The sequence below is a fragment of the Centropristis striata genome, chromosome 20, assembly GCF_030273125.1.
Source record: "Centropristis striata isolate RG_2023a ecotype Rhode Island chromosome 20, C.striata_1.0, whole genome shotgun sequence".
Classification (NCBI taxonomy): domain Eukaryota; kingdom Metazoa; phylum Chordata; class Actinopteri; order Perciformes; family Serranidae; genus Centropristis; species Centropristis striata.
In genome coordinates this window covers 28,180,642-28,199,924 of record NC_081536.1, presented here as the reverse complement: position 1 = coordinate 28,199,924, position 19,283 = coordinate 28,180,642, and the positions used below count along the sequence as shown (strand labels likewise).

General features: G+C 38.0%; 1 protein-coding gene across 1 annotated transcript in view; it reads left to right on the top strand.

The window, feature by feature from the left end:
* LOC131993246 (protein kinase C epsilon type-like) overlaps positions 1 to 19,283 on the top strand; it is a 113,308-nt gene extending 94,025 nt beyond the window's left edge. The window contains exons 12-15 of the mRNA XM_059359051.1: positions 14,351 to 14,489; positions 15,478 to 15,666; positions 17,723 to 17,869; positions 18,725 to 19,283. Of these exons, the coding sequence (XP_059215034.1) occupies positions 14,351 to 14,489; positions 15,478 to 15,666; positions 17,723 to 17,869; positions 18,725 to 18,871 (622 nt within the window). The 3' untranslated portion in view covers positions 18,872 to 19,283. The remainder of the gene's footprint in view (positions 1 to 14,350; positions 14,490 to 15,477; positions 15,667 to 17,722; positions 17,870 to 18,724) is intronic.

Genomic DNA, 19,283 nt, shown 5'->3' with positions numbered 1-19,283 from the left:
AGAACCTTCGAAAAGTCCAAATTTCAACTATAATGGCTATTTTTCTCATTTTCTTATTTCTTTTATACGTAAACTGTGAATTTGTGCCTATCTTCTAAATAAAATACACTTTCAAATCCGACGGCGGGATGGTGAGGTTCCGAGTAATTCTATCACTTTAACTCTGAAATCAACCTGAACCTTCAAACATCTCTGTGTGAGAGGTGAGCTGACAAAATATCTGTCTTCTTTCAAAGTTCTTACTTTCCAGTCCACTTTCTGTTGATAAAAATGTCCTCAGTTTCCAAAAATCCCCCTTTTTTTTACTTTTTCTTTTTTATAGAAAAACCACATGAACAGCTACAGCATTGAAACCAGGTGTTATGAAATGAAACATGATTGAACAAATACATGGGTTGTTGTTTTTTCTGTTCAGGAGAAACTTGAAATCAGAAGAACACTGACTAACTAAATTTCCTCTGGGGAAATTTTAAAGGGCCACGGGGGCTACTGCCGGTGTGTGTACACTATGATGAGATTCTTCAGAGATTTAAAACTATGCCCTTTAACCTCAAAGTGTGTGTGTGTGTGTGTGTGTGTGTGTTTGTTTGTTTTTACTCTTCCTGTAAGTCGCTTTGGATAAAAGCGTCTGCTAAATGTAAATGTAAATGTGTGTGTGTGTGTGTGTGTGTAATTAAAATCACATAAAGTTACTGTGTGTGTGTGTGCGTGCGAGCGTGTGTTTGAAGCATGTGTATGCACGTGTGAGGAGTGTGCGTGCTTACGCGCGCGCGTGTGTGTGTGTGTGTGTGTGTGTGTATCTGTAACTGTAATCACATCAACGATCAAAGGCAATCAGATCAAAGTAATCAACAGAATTAAGTGGCACCTGTTCCGGCATAGTGACAGCAGAGGTGGACAGACTGAAATTTCTGGTCTCGAACAGAAAGCATTTTTGGCAAAACCATAATACCTATCATTGATCCCACTTCACGTTGAGCGTCCTGAGTTCTTCCTGAACGTCTACATATGTTTTTTTTTAAAGAAAAATGAAAAAATAGCTTTGTTAGAGCGATCTAAAAAAACAGGTTTTTTTTCCTTTTTCCGAAATCTTCCTGCGTTTTTAATATGGGAGCCAATGAGGCTGTTGGTGGTGTTGGTGGATCATCTCTGCGTCTTACGCCCAAACTATAACTCTGACAGCTTTACCAGAGGATTGTGAGTGAGAAGACAAATTTTCCTACGTTTCTATGTATAAATTATTTCTGTAGAGTGGAATTTGCGGCCTGGAGCGCAGTTTTAAAATTTATTTTTTGACAGTTTTTACCTCTCCCTCCCTCCCTTACCTCTACACTCTGAGCGATGACATCACACACTCTGACACGAACATTCCGTGCAATACACACCCATTATAATCTCAGAATTTCTCCAAAAATTATCATGGTCATTGAACAGGGATTGATAAAAAACTATATGACCTATCGAAATGTGGATTAATACACCGATACACAAGACTTGTGTCTACTGTTTAAAGTTTAAATGGAGTCTCTAGGTGAAATTATGCCGGAGAAGTAGACGTTTAAAAATCTCCAATGATTGTTCTTTTTCGCTCATTTTTTGTCGGCCGTCCCATTCATTTCAATGGAAAAATTTTGAGCAGTTTTTCGCGACTTATGTCGCGAAAAATTCGTATTCTGTAGAGAAAAGTAATAGCACACCGATCCCGATCAAACCGCACGTTTTGATATATAATTCGTCCTGCAACTCTTTAAGTTGTAGGACTAGTAGCGGGACGAAATTGCGTCCAGAAGAGGAATAAGAAGAAATCCACCGTATAACAGTAGTGCTCGGTGCGATTGCCCCGAGGCCCTAATTACTGACCAATGTATTCGTCCAATCCTGTTTGTCTTGTTGTCATAGTGAAAGACGACCACTTAAAGTGACAGCTGCCCAAAGTGAATTCCTTTCTGAGCCCTGCTGAATAATCAGCAGCCTAAAGATGCATCGCAAAACCTTTCATCACTGGACTGAAACTGAATATAACTAAGCTTGTAGAACCTGATTAATATTTAAAGAAGCAGGTGTAGGTTATAATGTGCCGACCTCCCAGTAGCAGAAGCCTGTTGTAGGTGAATTAACGGCTTTCACCAGCGACTTACAATGACTAAAAACTCTGTTTATACACAAAACAACCATCACTTTGCTGCAGCATATTGTTAAACCACAGGAAAGCATGCCTGTGCAGGAAACATATATTTAATACAGTGTCTGCTGCTTTGTCATGATGTTCTGTTTCGCAGTACGTGTGTGTTGGCTCGCCCCCTGTCCTAACAAAGTTATGAATATATAAAATGCTGGCATAAACACAGACACATTGTCCCCAGAATAAGGAACAGGCCGGGAAGTGATGGAGAAATTAATATGTGACAGAAGATGGTAAATTCCTCTTCCGCACTGTTTGTTTGTCCTCGCTTGTTCAAGAGCCGGTTCCCATGGGTGCTTCAGTTTCCTCACACAGGGACAACATGTGAAGTCCACAAAGAAACTGACGCCTCTAAACTGACTGTAAATCTATTCGCCCTGTTTCTACAACAGATTGTTTTACCCCAGAGGGTTTAATAAAGCTGCACTTTGTTTTATCTGATTAGAATATTGCCAGGTATGTTCTTTTTGTTTTGGCCTTCAGGCAGCATAAAATGTGATCAAATCAGCTGACTCAAAACAAACAGCAACAACTCGCCAACGCCAATCAGACTGAGGAGTGACCATCCCATTTCATCTAGCTGCTGGAGAGAAACAGAACTCCAGTGTTTTGCAATTCACTTTTGATTCCAAGTAAATGGAACCGTTTAAAGAGTCTCAAATTTGACCTTTGTAGATTTTTATTAAATACTGCACAGATCAAATTAATAAAACCTTGATAGACTTGTAATAATAGTTGGTAGGACCGAAACACATGGCATATGAATAATAATAATAATAATAATAATAAACTTTACTTATAGGGCACTTTTCAGAACAAAATGTTACAAAGTGCTGAACAGCAAGTAAAACAAGCATACAAGACAGAAACAAGTACACACAAAAAATGTACACCCTTCACATACAGTAGTGTTCAAAATAATAGCAGTTCAATGTGACTAACCAGATTAATCCAGGTTTTTAGTATATTTTTTATTGCTACATGGCAAACAAGATACCAGTAGGTGCAGTAGATTCTCAGAAAACCAACAAGACCCAGCATTGGTGATATGCAAGCTCTTAAGGTTGTGCAATTGGGCAATTAGTTGAAAGGGTTGTGTTAAAAAAAAAATAGCAGTGTGGCATTCAATCAGTAACTCCAGACTGTCTTTGATCATCCTGGAGCTGATCATTGGCTGAGCCTTTGCCATTCTGCTTATTCTTCCATCCGTGGTTGGTTGTCTTCCGTTTTCTGCCATGTTTCTCTGATTTTGCTCTCCATTTTAAAGCATTGGAGATCATTTTAGCTGAACAGTCTATAATTGTTTGCACCTCTTTATAAGGTTTTCCCCTCTCCAATCAACTTTTTAATCAAAGTACGCTGTTCTTCTGAACAATGTCTTGAACGACCCATTTTCCTCAGGTTTTCAAAGAGAAATGCATGTTCAACAAGTGCTGGCTTCATCCTTAAATAGAGGCCACTTGATTCACACCTGTTTTTTCACAAAATTGATGATGTCACTGATTGAATGCCACACTGCTATATTTTTGAACACACCCCTTTCAACTAATTGCCCATTTGCACAGCCTTAAGAGCTTGCATATCACCAATGCTGGGTCTTGTTGGTTTTCTGAGAATCTACTGCACCTACTGGTACCTTGTTTGCCGTGAAGCAATAAAAAATATACTAAAAACCTGGATTAATCTGGTTAGTCACATTGGACTGCTATTATTTTGAACACTACTGTATTTAGGGGGGTGCTGAGCCATGAAGTGCTTTAGAAGTAATCAGTAAAATCTTAAAATCACTTCTAAAATGGACTGGTAACCTAACAGAGGCTAAAACAGGGCTAATATGTTCAGATCTCTTGGTGTTGGTTAAAAGTCTAGCAGCTGCGTTCTGCACAAGCTGAAGACGAGATATGGTTGTTTGACTTAGTCCAGAGTATAGAGAGTTGCAATAGTCTAGCCTTGATGCCTTAAAAACATGGATGACTTTCTCACGATCAGGCCAGGAAAGAAATTACCTGATCTTAGAGATGAATCTTAAATGGTAAAAACATGACTGCACAACAGTTGAAACTTGTTCCTCGAATGTGAGATCGCTATCAAATGTAACACCTAGGTTTCTGGCCGTGGGTTTGAAAGTGCAACAGGGACTCAAGGTGGTTCTGTAAGGTAGGAATGGTTGTAGTGGGACCAAAAAAGATTAGTTCAGATTTGTCTTCGTTCAGCAGTAAGATATTTTGTGTCATCCAGGATTTTATATCAGTTAAGCAGGATAAAAGTGTATTAAAATTCCCCTTTCCACTTGTTTGTAGTGGAAGATAAATGTGTGTGTCGTCAGCATAGCAGTGATATTGCACATTGTGTGGCATATACTCTTTTTTTTTTAAACAGAGCCCTGTTCAGCACAGGGGAAAAAATCTGAAATGTACCAAGTAAATAATGTCAGCAAAACCTTTAAAAATCAAATACTGGCGATGAAAAAAAAATTTTTTTTGGCTTTTAATGTGCTGTATATTGCATATAAGCTAAAACTGATTGTAAAAGTTCAGTAGGGCTATGAGGGTTTTTTGATTAATTAATTTCTTAGTTAATTGATTATTTGAAAGACAGGAGATCTGGTGAGACTGCAGGCTAGTGCATTTTAAAAAAGCAGAGAGATGTCAATAACAGGACAATAATGAACATCAAAAATATCCTCATTGTACCTGCTGTTAACCATGTATGGAGTGTGATTCTTCATTCAAATTTAAGTGCACCAAAGAAAGGCAAATGTCCACTTACAGTGTAGATATGAATATGTGGAGAAAATGGATCAAATAAAATCATAAAGAAGACTTTAAATGCTTAAGATGTTGAATAAAGTTGAACCTAACAGGATTAAATCACCAACACTTATATAACTTACTTCCATCCTGTCTTGGTATTTAGTTATTTTGGCCACATGATGTCAGAGGGTCCAGTCCTGCTGGTGCCTGCTGGACCAGGACTCATTGTTTCACACACTTTCTCTTACAATGATGGTAATAAGGAAGTGGGGGTATAATCACACAGTTCGGCTCCGTGTGGATGTGTGAATGTGTTTCTTTGGGTTGGTACAATTCAATCTAAATCTGAGTTAAAGCCAAACACTCAAAGCTTTTACTGTTTTGTGTTCAATTTTTTTTATTGGTTTTGGCTGCAAATCCAGGTTTCAAAGTGAAACTCCACCCAAAGTCTGTCTCCGAGTCAAACTCCTGGTGTAAAAGGTGACTGTTAAAGGATTCCTATCACTAAAAACACCTCGACCAGACAGGCCTAATATAGGCCACATGCCACTTTAAATACACTTTTGATGATGATTTTTCATAACAGTAATAATATGGCGACCTTAGAACCGTCAGATACCATCCACCTGTGTGCTCAGTTTGCTGAAAACATCATAAATTTCAGAGTGGTTTCCCCTCAAAAACTCTAATATACATGCAGAAAAATTGGTTTGAAGATCCACTCATATTTATGTTTTATACTGTCCTCCTAGTTACTATACTAGTAATGATTGACGGCAATGCAGAGTTTAAATGGCGGTGACACAAATTACCAAAAGAGATAAAATTACCAAATAAGACGTAAAAATGACATAAAAAGAGACAGAAAATGACCAAAAACAAACATTCAATATTTCCCAGGAGAGCTGTGTTGGTGTCCCATGTGAAAACAAAAGTAAACTATGTGATTCAAACATCACTTAGCTTCCTGTATCACGTTTTTACTGAACTGTCACTTCCATTAGTCACTTTATCCTTGTAACTACTTAACTTCCAGCATTTACATCATTTATTTCCTGTTTAAACTGTCTTTATAACATGATGAGTCACTTGAATGACATAATACAGCTGCTCGGTTGGTCTTCAATCTTCCCAAATTTTCACATACAACACCACTCCTCCCTCCCTCCACTGGTTACCAGTCTCTGATACACTTCAAGACTCTAGCTCTGGCGTACTCCGCTGCTAATGGTTCAGGTCCTACTTACATCCAGGACCTTGTCAAACCCTAAACCCCTGCCCGTCCTCTCCGCTCTGCATCAGAAAAACAGCTGGTGACTCCCACCCTGCGTGGGTCAACTTGCCAACAATCACCTCCCGACTTTTCTCTGTCGTGGCACCCAAATGGTGGAATCAGGACCTCAGACAGCCTGTACGTCTTCCGCCACAGGCTGAAGACCTTCATCTGAGACAATACCTTGGTTAAGTCATGTTACAGCATATAGTGATTACAGGTGGCTCTTACTTGATTCTTGTGGTCTAAGGCTAGCACCATCAAGTCAAATGCACTTATTGTAAGTCGCTTTGGACAAAAGCGTCAGCTAAATGAGATGAAATGTAAAAAATGTTATGTAATAATCTTCATCATCAAGTGGACTGTAATGAACTTCATAGTTAAATGACCTGTATTTAGCAGGATATCAGATCATATTTACTCTTCTCTACATGTACACACCAACACAAACATCAGCCAGTTAACCCGTGTTCCCCGTTGATCTAGTTCAGCAACAGAGGACACAGACATGTTTACAAGCGTTTTACAGACTGACGTGCAAGAGAGAAATCATCTGCGTGTTTGTTTTTAAATTCCTGCTCACCTCCAGAAACACTTGATTCCCACACAGTGGATTGAAGCTCATTCTGGCTGCCAAACATTAAGATTAATGATTCAGTCCTTCAACATTGTTTTCTCAGTCATGCTGTTTTCATAGTGAATATTACTCTGTCAGGAGTTGGCGGGGACAACACACACACACACACACACGCACACAAACATTGCATGTTAATTCGTGATGGCTGAGCTACCTGATCCTCCCTCCCTCTCTCTCTCTCTCTCTCGAAATCTCTTGCTCTCTCGTCCATGACCCACTTTGTTGACCAAAGGAAGATGAACAACAAGTGTGTTGGGAACAAAACGTCCCAACTCTCCCCTCCCTCCCTCCCTCCTTCCCTCCCTGCTCTCCCTCCCACTCCTCACCACCCCTCCCTCCTCCATCACACCTTTTCCGATGTTCATCTTTTCTCCCATTAGCCCCTCCTTGATGCTCTCGTCGCTTCACATCCCATTTCAAAACAAAAAAAAATATTTCTATGCATATGCATGTGTTCTGTGTACTCTGTACCGTTGTGTCACCTGAAGTCTATGGCACCAATAAGTGGGTGGGGTTGGATGGTGTTAACGGACAGGCTCAGACTGGTTGGAGGGCAAATACACGTCTGTGCAAACACACACATACACACAGGTGAGCCTGCAAGACTTTACTTGAACAACAACACACTTGCATTCAAAACTTACTGAAGTTAAAGTACAAAAAGTTGCAGCAAAATGTACTTAAAGTTATGCAGAACAATCCCACTCACTTTCCCTAACTTGACTGCCGTCAAGTTAGGGCTCATTTTAACTACTTAATATACTTTTAGGCGGTTTAATTTATGAAAATGATGTTGTTTTTCATGTTAAACATTGATGTGAAAAGTAACTAAAGATGTCAGTTATATGTAGTGGAATAAAAAATACTATACCTGCTTTTAAATTGTAGTGAAGTAGAAGTATAAAGTTACATAAATGGAAAGTTAAGTAAATGTGACTCGAAACAGTACTTAGTTACATTCCACCACTGACATTTGCAGTATTATTTTTTATTATTTTCCATTATCCTCCATTTTGATTTTAGAGTCAAGAGTAAATGTTTTGTATTTGGCACTCAAAAATTATCATATTTTCTATATATTTTTTGAGTACTTTGTCATATCGTCAGATTATCGTTATTGCAAAAATACCTTGACATTTTGGGTAACACTTGATATTAGGGAACACATATTCAACATTAATGAGTTGCTTATTAGCATGCAAATGAGTAACATATTGGCTCCTAATTAGTCATTATTAAGTAGTTATTAATTCCTTATTCTGCATGGCCTTATTATACAACCAGTAAGCTATTAACTAAGAGTTAACTTATATACAACAACTTCCTTACTTACTACTAATAAGCAATAATTCTGAGGTTATTGAGGGAAAACTCTTAGTTAATGGCTTACTGGTTGTATAATAAGGCCATGCAGAATAATTAATTAATAACTACTTAATAATGACTAATTAAGAGCCAATAAATTACTTATTTGCATGCTAATAAGCAACTAATTAATGTTGAATATGTGTTCCCTAATCTAAAGTGTCAACGTCAAATCAAGGTTATTGTAGTTTGGGATTTTTCATTAGTTTTAGTTTTAATTTCGTTGTCAATTTTTGTTTTCAAATTGCCAGATTCAAAAAAGTCACAATAAATGTTTCCTTTATTTCCTTTGTCTTATCCATCTCAGCCCCAATAAGTTCATTAAGTCATAAAACCAGATAGATGAAATAGATTTCATATCAACCAAAAAGGTTTACGTATGAATACAGTTGACAGAGACGAAAACGAAGGACATTTTCACTATTATTTTAGTTAGTTTAAGTTAGTTTTGTAACCACAATCCAGTTTCAGTTAGTTATCGTTTTTTAAAACTCTTGTTTTTGTTTTTGTTTCAGTTAACAAAAATGTTTTTTCAATTCTAGTTTTCGTTATTTCGTTACTTTTCATTAACTATAATAACCTTGCGTCAAATACATCAATGTTACCTAAAAAAAAAAAATCTATTAATTTAGACCAGGAAACATCAGATCTTACAAAGCATTTCATGCTGACACACTATGGTCAGTACTCAGGATGTCGAAGGTCACATCCAAACAAAAGTCCAAATACATAGATGAATGAATGCATAAAAAGCTTTTTTTTTTCAGTTATAATTCTCATGCAGTCTGTGGGGAGAGTGAGAGACAGAGAGGTTAGCTGTCACAGATCACAGGGGTTGCCTCTGAGGACGTAATGGAAAAATCACTCAAGATTAACATGAAACACAGGAAATGCTCTCAATTGGGCCTGATTGCCGTGTGTGTGTGTGTGTGTGTGTGTGTGTGTGTGTGTGTGTGTGTGTGTGTCTGTGTGTGTGTGAGTGAGTGTGAGAACTCCTTCTGACAGTGCTGACAGAGCAGCTTCTGTTTGTTGACAGGATTTCTTCAGATTTTCTTTATATAAAAAAAAGTAAATCCCTCGCTGCAGGAACACGCTGTGGCCGGGTGTTTTTACTGCAACACACTAATCCATGTTTTCCAGTTCAAGGCTGTACTTGTAATCAAACATCCTTTGAGTGCATCAGTTGCTCTTAGTCGATCTCTAATGGCACGTCTGATACAGGTGGTTTGAAATGTTTGAATTGCCACTCAAAACAGCCCGGAGTGGAGGCAGATGTGTACTGTCTGAAATGTTAAAGCATGTTCTTTTCCATATTCTAAAATACCAAGTGTTTGTACTACTGTACTAAATTGGAAGTTCTCCTGAAGCCACAAATATTTGATGACGTAAATGAATAATTATGGTTTCAATTCAGATGTTTTTGAGGACTGACAAGAATGTTTTCCAGCCTAAAAAGTAAGCTTGACCAAATCAGCACAAGAACAAAATGTGTGTTTTTGTATTTAACGATAATTGTGCCTGGAAATGAAAAACGAATATAATCCTCAGCCTTTTAGGATATTTGTCTTAATAAACCAGGCAGTTGTTAGTTCGGAGCACAGGAACCTTTTTATATTCCATTTCAAGCACTCTGATTGATCTGATTGATTAATATAACATATAACATTGTAAAGATAAAAAAAACGGAACAAATAAAATATAATAGCAGTAAATATATGTGCAGATAGTCCAAGCATGCAGAAAACTGGTTCAATTATAGAAAATAAAAAAAATATGTAAAAAATTCATAAATGACATAACAAAAATAATAAAAGATTAACAAAAATGTGCTAATTCCCTGCTGTGCAACATAGATAATTAGCCCCTTGTCATCCTACAAAACCACAACAAGACGTCTTCACATAAATAAATATCATTCCATTAGTGCGGCTGAACACCTGCAGCCACTTAATATTGGATCTTCCTGCAGGGAGGTGATGTGTAATACAAAGATTAGCGTCAGCAGCCATTTGAATTCAATCACAAATGCATTAAATCCATGTGCTATTTTTCTGCCCTGCTGCAGGCGTGCAAATTCAGATTTAATGTGTCGAGAGTCGCCTGGAGGTGAGATATGCAAACGGGCCAGTTTAATTTTTCGTCCAGGGAAATACAGAACAAGTGCTGCTCTCTCCGCCTCCCCATGAGGCCGTCACTGTGCCTTTTAGCAAGGCACAGCCCCGACACAGCACAGAGCGCTGGTTGTGTTGGAGAGAAGACTGGTGTGAGTTTTGGATTTCATGCAGAGAAACAGACTTCTGCAAACATAACCAAGGTTAACAACACTAATGAGACTATTTTATGTATGCATAAGGGCTGTCAAGGGATTCAAAATTAATCTAACTATTTACATGTTTTATGATTAATTAATAGTTTGGAGTTTTGGACTATTTTGTCTGTTTTTGAATCTTTTTCATTCTGACTATATACCACTTTAAAAACATGTTTACAACATAGACTGTATATAAATAATGGACGTAGTCACCGTGACGTCACCCATTGGTTTGTGGACTGCCCGTTGGAAGCATCGAGTTCAGCGTTATACTCGTCGCCATCTTGCGTCGCCATCTTGTTTCCGATACGCGGAGCAGAACATAATTGGACTGTGGAGGAGCGAGAGGGATCTGATCACTGACTACAGCCTCTCTACACCTCAACCTGACTGAGAGAAGCCGCTGCTAATTCATGTTAGCATTAATTGTAGCATTAACTGGGATGTTAGTCTCTGCTAGCAATAAAACAATAACAAAATGTATCTTTCTTACCTCAGAAAACTGAGCAGCGACCCAACCAAACACTGAACAAGACATTTTACTGAACAAAACATTCAAATAAACTGTCATTAAGTGAAAATACAGTGAAAAGGTCAAAGTTATAAGACCAAATCGGTAAACGTCCTCTTTCCTAGCTATATAACGTTATATATAACTTTATTGAAACGTTGCTGTGGATACGCATTGCTCTGCTTCTCTCCTGGTGATGGTTCGCCTTGTCAGTGACCTGTAGCCACGCCCCAAATAATACAATTCTTTATCTTCTATTTTCTTCTAAATGGGGCCATTGTTAGAACTATTGACATCAAATTGTCTTGAAGATCATTTTTAAGTAGCGATTGAGACCATAGTGTTGTCCTGAAAAATTTTTCTGAGGTAATAAATCAAGTGAGAAGTTTTTAAATTTTGCACTGAAATGAATGGGCAGATTTTTTTTGCAGCCAAACTTAGCACCCCCTACTGGAATTTTCGGTGAATTGCAGGCTTAATGCACTTCCTGGTTGGCCTCCATGCTCAGACACTGAGATTGCCGCCTGGTTTACAATGCCATGTTGGTGTCATTGTTTTCAGCACAACCTCACTGATGAACTTCTCTTAGACCATGGTAGGCAACCTGCGGTAGGTTATCTCCAGTTAATCATCAAACAAAAGCTGACATGGAGTTTGAAACCAGAACTTTAGAGGGAATCTGGTGGCGGGAAACACGCTGCTTCGTTCTTATGTTGTGATGTCATGAAGAAGTCATGTGATTAGAGGAACCTGGTCTCACAGGAATCCGTGAAATAGCCACGGATTCGCTTAACTCAAAATCTGTGGATTAGCCACGGAATCACTCAAATTTCTGTGAAACTGACACGGATTTTGCAAGAATGCAAGTTAATGACAGTCATCCGTTGGCTATTCCATGGATATTTTTTCCTATTGGTTTGTGTCCAAGTCACGTGACTTTCAAGGTCCCGTCGGTCAGAACAACTGTCGGTTTTAGTGAGAAAATCAATATTTTGACTTAGTTTCTGCATAAAAATGGATTTTGATCACATTTCTAGCGAGAAATATATGTTTTATTTTCTAAATATTCACTCAGTGAATGTACATAATCACTTTGTATGTTGGAATAGCTACGGGATATGACTGTCATTAACTTGCATTGTAGCGAAATCCGTGTCAGTTTCACGGAAATTTGAGTGATTCCGTGGCTATTCCACGGATTTTGAGTTAAGCAAGTCCGTGGCTATTTCACGGATTCCTGTGAGACCAGATTGGATTAGAGGGTTAATCTAATTAATTAACCATACAAATAGAAAAATACAAACCTCTGTTAAAGCCTGCAGTCCATTTAGTGATTAGGTTTTATAATCTGTCACAAGTAGACTTACTTAGTGTGTTTAAATAGCTGTTAGAGTTTGAAGGCTTGTCTCTCACAGTAGCACCAGGGCTGAACGAGGTCTCACAACTAGCTGCTAAGTGCTTTGCGTTGAGGTGATATTTCAGGCTTGAAGCACTCAGACTGTATGAAAATAGAGAGTTAATAATCTCTCTCTATATATATATAAATACTTAATTTCAGTTCAGCCTGGTAGAGTAAATGTTTTGCCTTTTGTTTTCAATGCATGACCCAAAGATGAACCATTAACAAGTAAAAACTTGGTTCAAAGCCAGATGACAAGCTCCACTGCATCTGACTTGTCATGTCATATTTCCTTGAGACTTTCGGAACATTCACATACCTTTCATGTTTTGACTTTGCACGAGATGTAGATAGGTGTCATGACCGCATCAAACTGCTCACGTTGAATTCAGACGACATTCAGATTTCAAAGGAAGGGTAAGGAAATGTACTAGAAAAATGTCCAAAAAAAATTCTACGTACCCAGAGAGACTAATAGTGGAAGTGCATACTGAGCAGCTCTTTTGGCATTTTCTGTCCATTTTTCTCACAATATTCTATAGTGAAATGAATATCCTGTCACAGCAAGGCATGATGGGATGGAAAATAACAAACTTTTCAACAGCAAATTACACCAGCTCTCAGACAGAATTGTTAAGCTGTGTTTTATTTTAGGAGCTTGCTAAAAGAGAACAGTTGCATAAGCTCTTGACTTCAGAAACACACACACACACACACACACACACACACACACACACACACACACACACACGCTCCATCTCCTGTATTTTTGAAAACAGCTCAGGCTGAATGGCTGCATTGGCTACATGGAGGAGATGTTGACATTTTTGTGGCAATCAACCATCAAACCCAGAGCTGCTGCATTCATGACCAACCCTGTCATCTTTCAACACTGCTTCTCTTATCTCTTACCTCCCTCCCTCCATCCCGCTCTCCTCTCCCCCTCAATCTCTTTCTCCTATTCAACCCTTAACTTTCTCTTTTCTCAGTTCAGTTTCACTTCCCATCCTCCTCCTGTATATTTGTTCCCCTACTTAGAGATAGGTGCAGTACATCTTAAAATACTTAGAAGAACAAAAATCTGTGAACTACACTGTAAAAAAAAACACTGTTGTTTTTACGGTAAAAAAACAGCAGCTGTGGTTGCCAGAACTTTACCGTTATAAATATGGTGCAACTTTTTTAATTATTAAGGTAAAACGATATTAGCACTGTTGATTTCACGTTTAAGGTTGTCATTTTATTCCATATTTTACCATATAAAGTTTTCCCATCAAAAGAAACGCTGTTCTGCCATATAATTAACCAGAAAATACTTTATAAATGCCACATAAATTAAAGATTTTACCATTAAATATTACAGTATACTTTTGTTAGAGGTATTGTGTTTAGTACATTTAACAGTGAGAAAAAGTAAAAAAATAAATGCAAAAATTACAGTGATGGCTTGTATATATATTACAGTATATTGCCAGTGTATTTAACAGTGGAGTAATGTATTAAAAAAAACCCTGTTTTGGCTGATATATACATTTACGGTGTTTCATTGTTACTGAAACTGAATTAACTCATTTATCATTTTACGGCCTTTTACTGTCATGGTTGAGCAGTTTTTCACTGTAAAATCTACAGACATTTTTTACAGTGTGTGTGACTTTGAAATAAGTACTGTAAATGCTGTTTTTTGGAATGGCATTAAAATAAACTGAATTGAACAGTTAAAAAAGCATATTCTTGTTTTCCAAATCAAGGGAAATTTTCCAAATATGAGCTACTTTTTTGTAGTTTTTTTTGTCTGCAAGTATTATAACATCTACCATCTTCATGGTAAAGCAATTTCTTCCAGTGTGCATACTTAATTTTGCCAAATCTCCCTTACTAATCTTTCCTTTTACCTGTATTACCCTTCTGCTCTGCAGAGACCTGAAGCTGGACAACATACTGCTGGATGCGGAGGGACACTGTAAGCTGGCAGACTTCGGGATGTGCAAGGAGGGAATCCTCAGCGGAGTCACCACCACCACCTTCTGTGGTACACCGGATTACATTGCACCTGAGGTGAGCCTCAGACACACAGACAAACTCTCATATACACAGGATACACATTTTATTGGTCCATGTTCGACTGTTTGCTGATGATACTCTAATCTTCATTCCAAAAATACCAAAATGTGCCCCCAAAAATTACAAAGCCAATCATATATAACTAGCGTGATTGTATTCTGCCCTACAAAGTCTAAAGCAGTTTTTTTAAGTTTGACCTTTTGCTGCAGAGTTTTTTAACGTTTTTTACTGGCCAGCCAAATGGGTTACAAGTAGGTCAGTGATAGGATTTAGGACTTATTTCTACATGTATTGATGATGTAGCTTTTTATGCTAAAAAATCATGATGATTTATTTGACCTTTGACCCCAAAAATTTAGTTACTGCACTCTGGTTTTGCTGTAAAAGGTTGTAATAGTAATGCAAAAGAGTGCAGTAACGACAATGTTGTTGTCTTCTTTCAGCTTTTATATTTTGTTTTCAGTGAATGAACATTTTCAAATTGATTTTGTTATCAGTGTATTTAAAAGTGTTTAACAACTGTATTCAAAGATTTGTGTATTTTAGACTTAATATTATAAAGAAATGTTATATTTTCGTCTTAATATCATTTCATCTCACTTTTTTACTTCATCACTATCTAGATAATAATTTCCCTTTCAAATAAATGTATACTTTCTATTATTTTTATGTTTAAATTAGTATATATATCCAAAGCAGACCGTGGTAAGTGCAATTACTGCTTGGTTTTTGAGTTTGATTTTGTGTTTTTTATATAATTATTTCTCTAAAATAAAGCATAATTGAAATCTAAAACTTAAACAAGATAAAACAGACATCAAGGAGTTCATTTTAAGTTATAACTAAATTGCGACCAAAATGTACTTGCTGCAGTTAGGCTTTGTAGGGCAGTATACATACTCAGTATTTATGCATGATTTTTGACTATTTTTTAACTCTTGACTGCCTGTTTGAGATTTTCTTCTTTTTGATGCTCGATTAGATCCTGCAGGAGCTGGATTACGGCCCGTCAGTGGACTGGTGGGCTCTGGGGGTGCTGATGTATGAGATGATGGCGGGCCAGCCACCATTTGAAGCTGACAATGAAGATGACCTTTTTGAGTCCATCCTCCATGATGACGTCCTCTACCCCGTCTGGCTCAGCAAGGAGGCCGTGTCCATTCTTAAAGCGGTCAGTTAGTTGTTTGCTCAAACATTTTGCATTGTGAGAGTCCATCTGAAAAGTGGTCTGTGATAGTTTACAGTTTGACTGTGCTACAGTTTGTGGGCAGTCCAAATAAAATTCATACTCCTACAGCCAAAAATCCACAATCTGTGCATGTCATGAAATATTTATTGATGACATTTTTGCATTTAAGGCCTGCAAACTTGTCATACTGCTACTTGTTCTAGACATAAGTTTTTCTTTGCTTTTTTGTTGTGCTTTTTAAAGCGCTAAAATGTTTATACTTTATTGAAACTCTGCACATTATGAAGAATTTAAATGACAGATCCAAAGGAAGGAACCAATTATTTATCAGTCCTCGTGTTTCTTCTCTTTTGTCTCTTGTCCTCTGTTTGTCTTCCTGTCTTCCTCTGCCTCTTAGTGTTGTCTTTGTCTCCCCCTCAGTGTCACATGTGAGAGAGTATGCAGCTTTTTTTCTTGGTGTTATATGTTGATCCATGTATCCTGCTCTGGAATAACATTGGACAATTTCCGCTATGTTTTTATTGTTCCATTGCTTTTTTCTCTGTGCTATTGGTTCAGTGTGTGCGTAATGCCACTTGTCCGTTCGTTTATTTGTTTTGTCCAGTTCTTTCCATCACAAGCCCTGGGTTTACCTTGGCTGTTGACTGCAAAGCCTTGTGGGAAAGTGTATGTGTTTATGTTGGACAGTGTCTTGGACTCTGACCAGTCACTTGACCAGCACGCTGTGCTCTGATTGGACGTGTCATCCGGCTGAAGGACTTTGTGATAAACTCTCTCAGCTCAGTTTCATGGCTGAGCAGCGTGTGTACCACTCATCCAGCCTTCAAATATTTGCAAAACCAGGAGGCATTTCATCGTGCCTCTTTTATTTTAATATAGCAAGACAATGCTGAACTAGTTTTTATACTGCTGATGGGGTGTTTATCGTTCTGAGATGTCTTCTTCATGCATCATTATGGTCCTCTTTACAGTCTACAAAGCAGGGTATACTAGAGAGCAACAACAGTCGCTACAACAGTGTTGTCCATGTTTTGACTTTTTTACGAGGTGTTTCGGTTCTTAAAAGTTAATTGTAGCATCTTGATTGCCTAAAAATGTTTTCTTCGGTGTCCTTAAAGACACTCAAAGGCATGTGTGTCCAACTGATCCTGGTGTGACTGCAGGTTATTGTGGCAACTAAGCAAGAGAAGACCTAACACAGGTCATTCAATCACCTGAACTGTCTTCACTCAGTTGATTTTTTGTGTGTTCTTGTGACATAACGGTGGCTACATCTACCTCTTGTGTTCAGTCTGTGTATGAACCTAAAACTGGATCCTGAACTGAGCCTGTAACTGCGTGAATCGACTGGTGTTGCCAAATGTCAGATCTGAATTGAGGCTCAGGTTGTCCTAATGCTGAACCTAGCACTGCGGATGTACTTGCAGCAAATAAGTTGTATGGTTAAAGACTTTGGCTCAAAAGATTTGTCAGGAAATGTGGGGTTTTGGGTCTGGTAGGGAAACTCAAGGAGCCTGGTTAAGGTTTTTTTAGGTTGTTTGTCTTTCAAAGAACAGTCCCTCCAGAATAACACTCGTCATTCAAAGTATTTTTGCTCTCCTGGTGATTGTGTGAAATGTTCTCTGACACAGTGTATGAGCTGTCTGCTGCTGTCAACAAGTAAAATAGAAGCAGAAAGAAAGCAAAAATGCATTAATCCATATATAGAGGACACATAGAAAAACACACAGCATAGTTTTACCTGAACAAAATAATTACACTTATTATCTGCTCCTTATCTTTTCTCTTACTGCAATTACAAGCAGCAAAATGACAGATAATTACGACATAAGAGTATTGATTTTCTTCTCATATAGCCAGAAAAACCAACATATATTTTTTTGTTTGGACCTGAACTCCACATGTTTCAGTCCTTATGTTGTTAAGTGAATAGTAATTTCGTTATTCAATCAAATCATCCGATATCTTTTTTCAACCTCTCTGTCTTTTTCTTTCTCTCTGTCTTTCCATCTGTTTCATATTTTCTTACACTTCTCAGTTCATGACTAAGAGTCCTAACAAGCGGCTGGGCTGTGTGGTGGCTCAGGGTCTGGAGGAGGCCATCAAGCTGCACGTCTTCTTTAGAGAGATCGACTGGACGCTGCTGGAGCAGAGGAAGATCAGACCACCATTCAAACCACGCATCGTGAGTTCATGTTCAACCTTTTACTAGGGCCGGGATTTGATTAAAAAAAAAGAATCTAATTAATTAGAGGCTTTGTACTTAATTAATCGGAATTAATCGAATTTTAATCGCATATAAATATTTGACCTGAGAACAGTGAGAAGTATTTTTTTTCACATGGATTTTTAGTATACCATTGAATAATGGCTGAATACATAAGCTTAAGCAACAAAAATATTGGTCCAACAGACCAGTGCAATTTTTGCCATTAAGTGTAGCAACAGCATATTTAGAAATATAGTACATTTCATAAATTCAGGTAGCCTATAGGTAGGTAGACCTTCTGTAAACTAGAATACTTATACTAATACTAATACTATACAAATAGACCGCTAGCTGCTATATGTTTAGCATTGAGGTGATACTTGAGGCTGGATGTGCTGCAGTGATATGTGAATTCCTTGTTGCATAGCAACACAACCATGCTCTTATCGACGCTTCCATCCGTTGGTTTTTAGTAACTAAATGTCCCATCATCCACGGGGCCAACCAAAGCGTCTCATCAGCTTCTTCCTTCATGTTCACTGTAGTTTGTTGTTGTCTGAACTCATGAACGCTAGTTGGTGCTCCAGTATAATCGGTCCGCCTGAAACTCATCCAGTGAGAAACGTTCCGCGGTGCAAAATAAGTGAGATTAAAATGCGTCAATTTTTTTTACGCGTTCATTTTTGTGTTATTAATTAATCTTAATTAACGCGTTAAAGTCCCGGTCCTACTTTTTACTTGATGCAAAATACTTAGTCTTGAAGGTTTTACTATTTATCTTTCTCTCTCTCTCTCTCTCTCTCTCTCTTTGTCTCTCTCTTTGTCTCCCAGAAAACCAAAAGGGATGTGAATAACTTTGACCAGGACTTTACACGTGAAGAACCCAACCTGACGCCGGTGGAAGACAGCATCATCAAGCAGATCAACCAAGATGAGTTTAAAGGATTCTCCTACTTTGGAGATGAGACTGTGGCCTAGACACACACACACACTGACACTCAAATATGATTAACAACAAACATACATACACACCACACCACGAAAATCTTCAAGCAACGATAAAATATTTAAAGAAACATGGCCTCTGGAATGAAGCCTCCTGAACTTTTCCAGATTCTGACCACTCCAAGAATTATACTAGACCATGTGTATCTTTCTCTTTATGGTTTCTGTGCCCTTGTTGTTTGTCCATTTGTGCATATCCCATCAAACTATATGCTCAAGCAGCGTGTAGCTCAGATACTGTAAGAAGTGCTCATTCGCTTGGATCGGAGGGATTTCAGATGCAGGTAAAGCAAACTGTGTTTTCACAGGGATGTTTGAAGTTGAGACATAGGCAAAGCTAGTGTGTGTGTGTGTGTGTGTGTGCGTGTGTGTGCGTGTGTGTGTG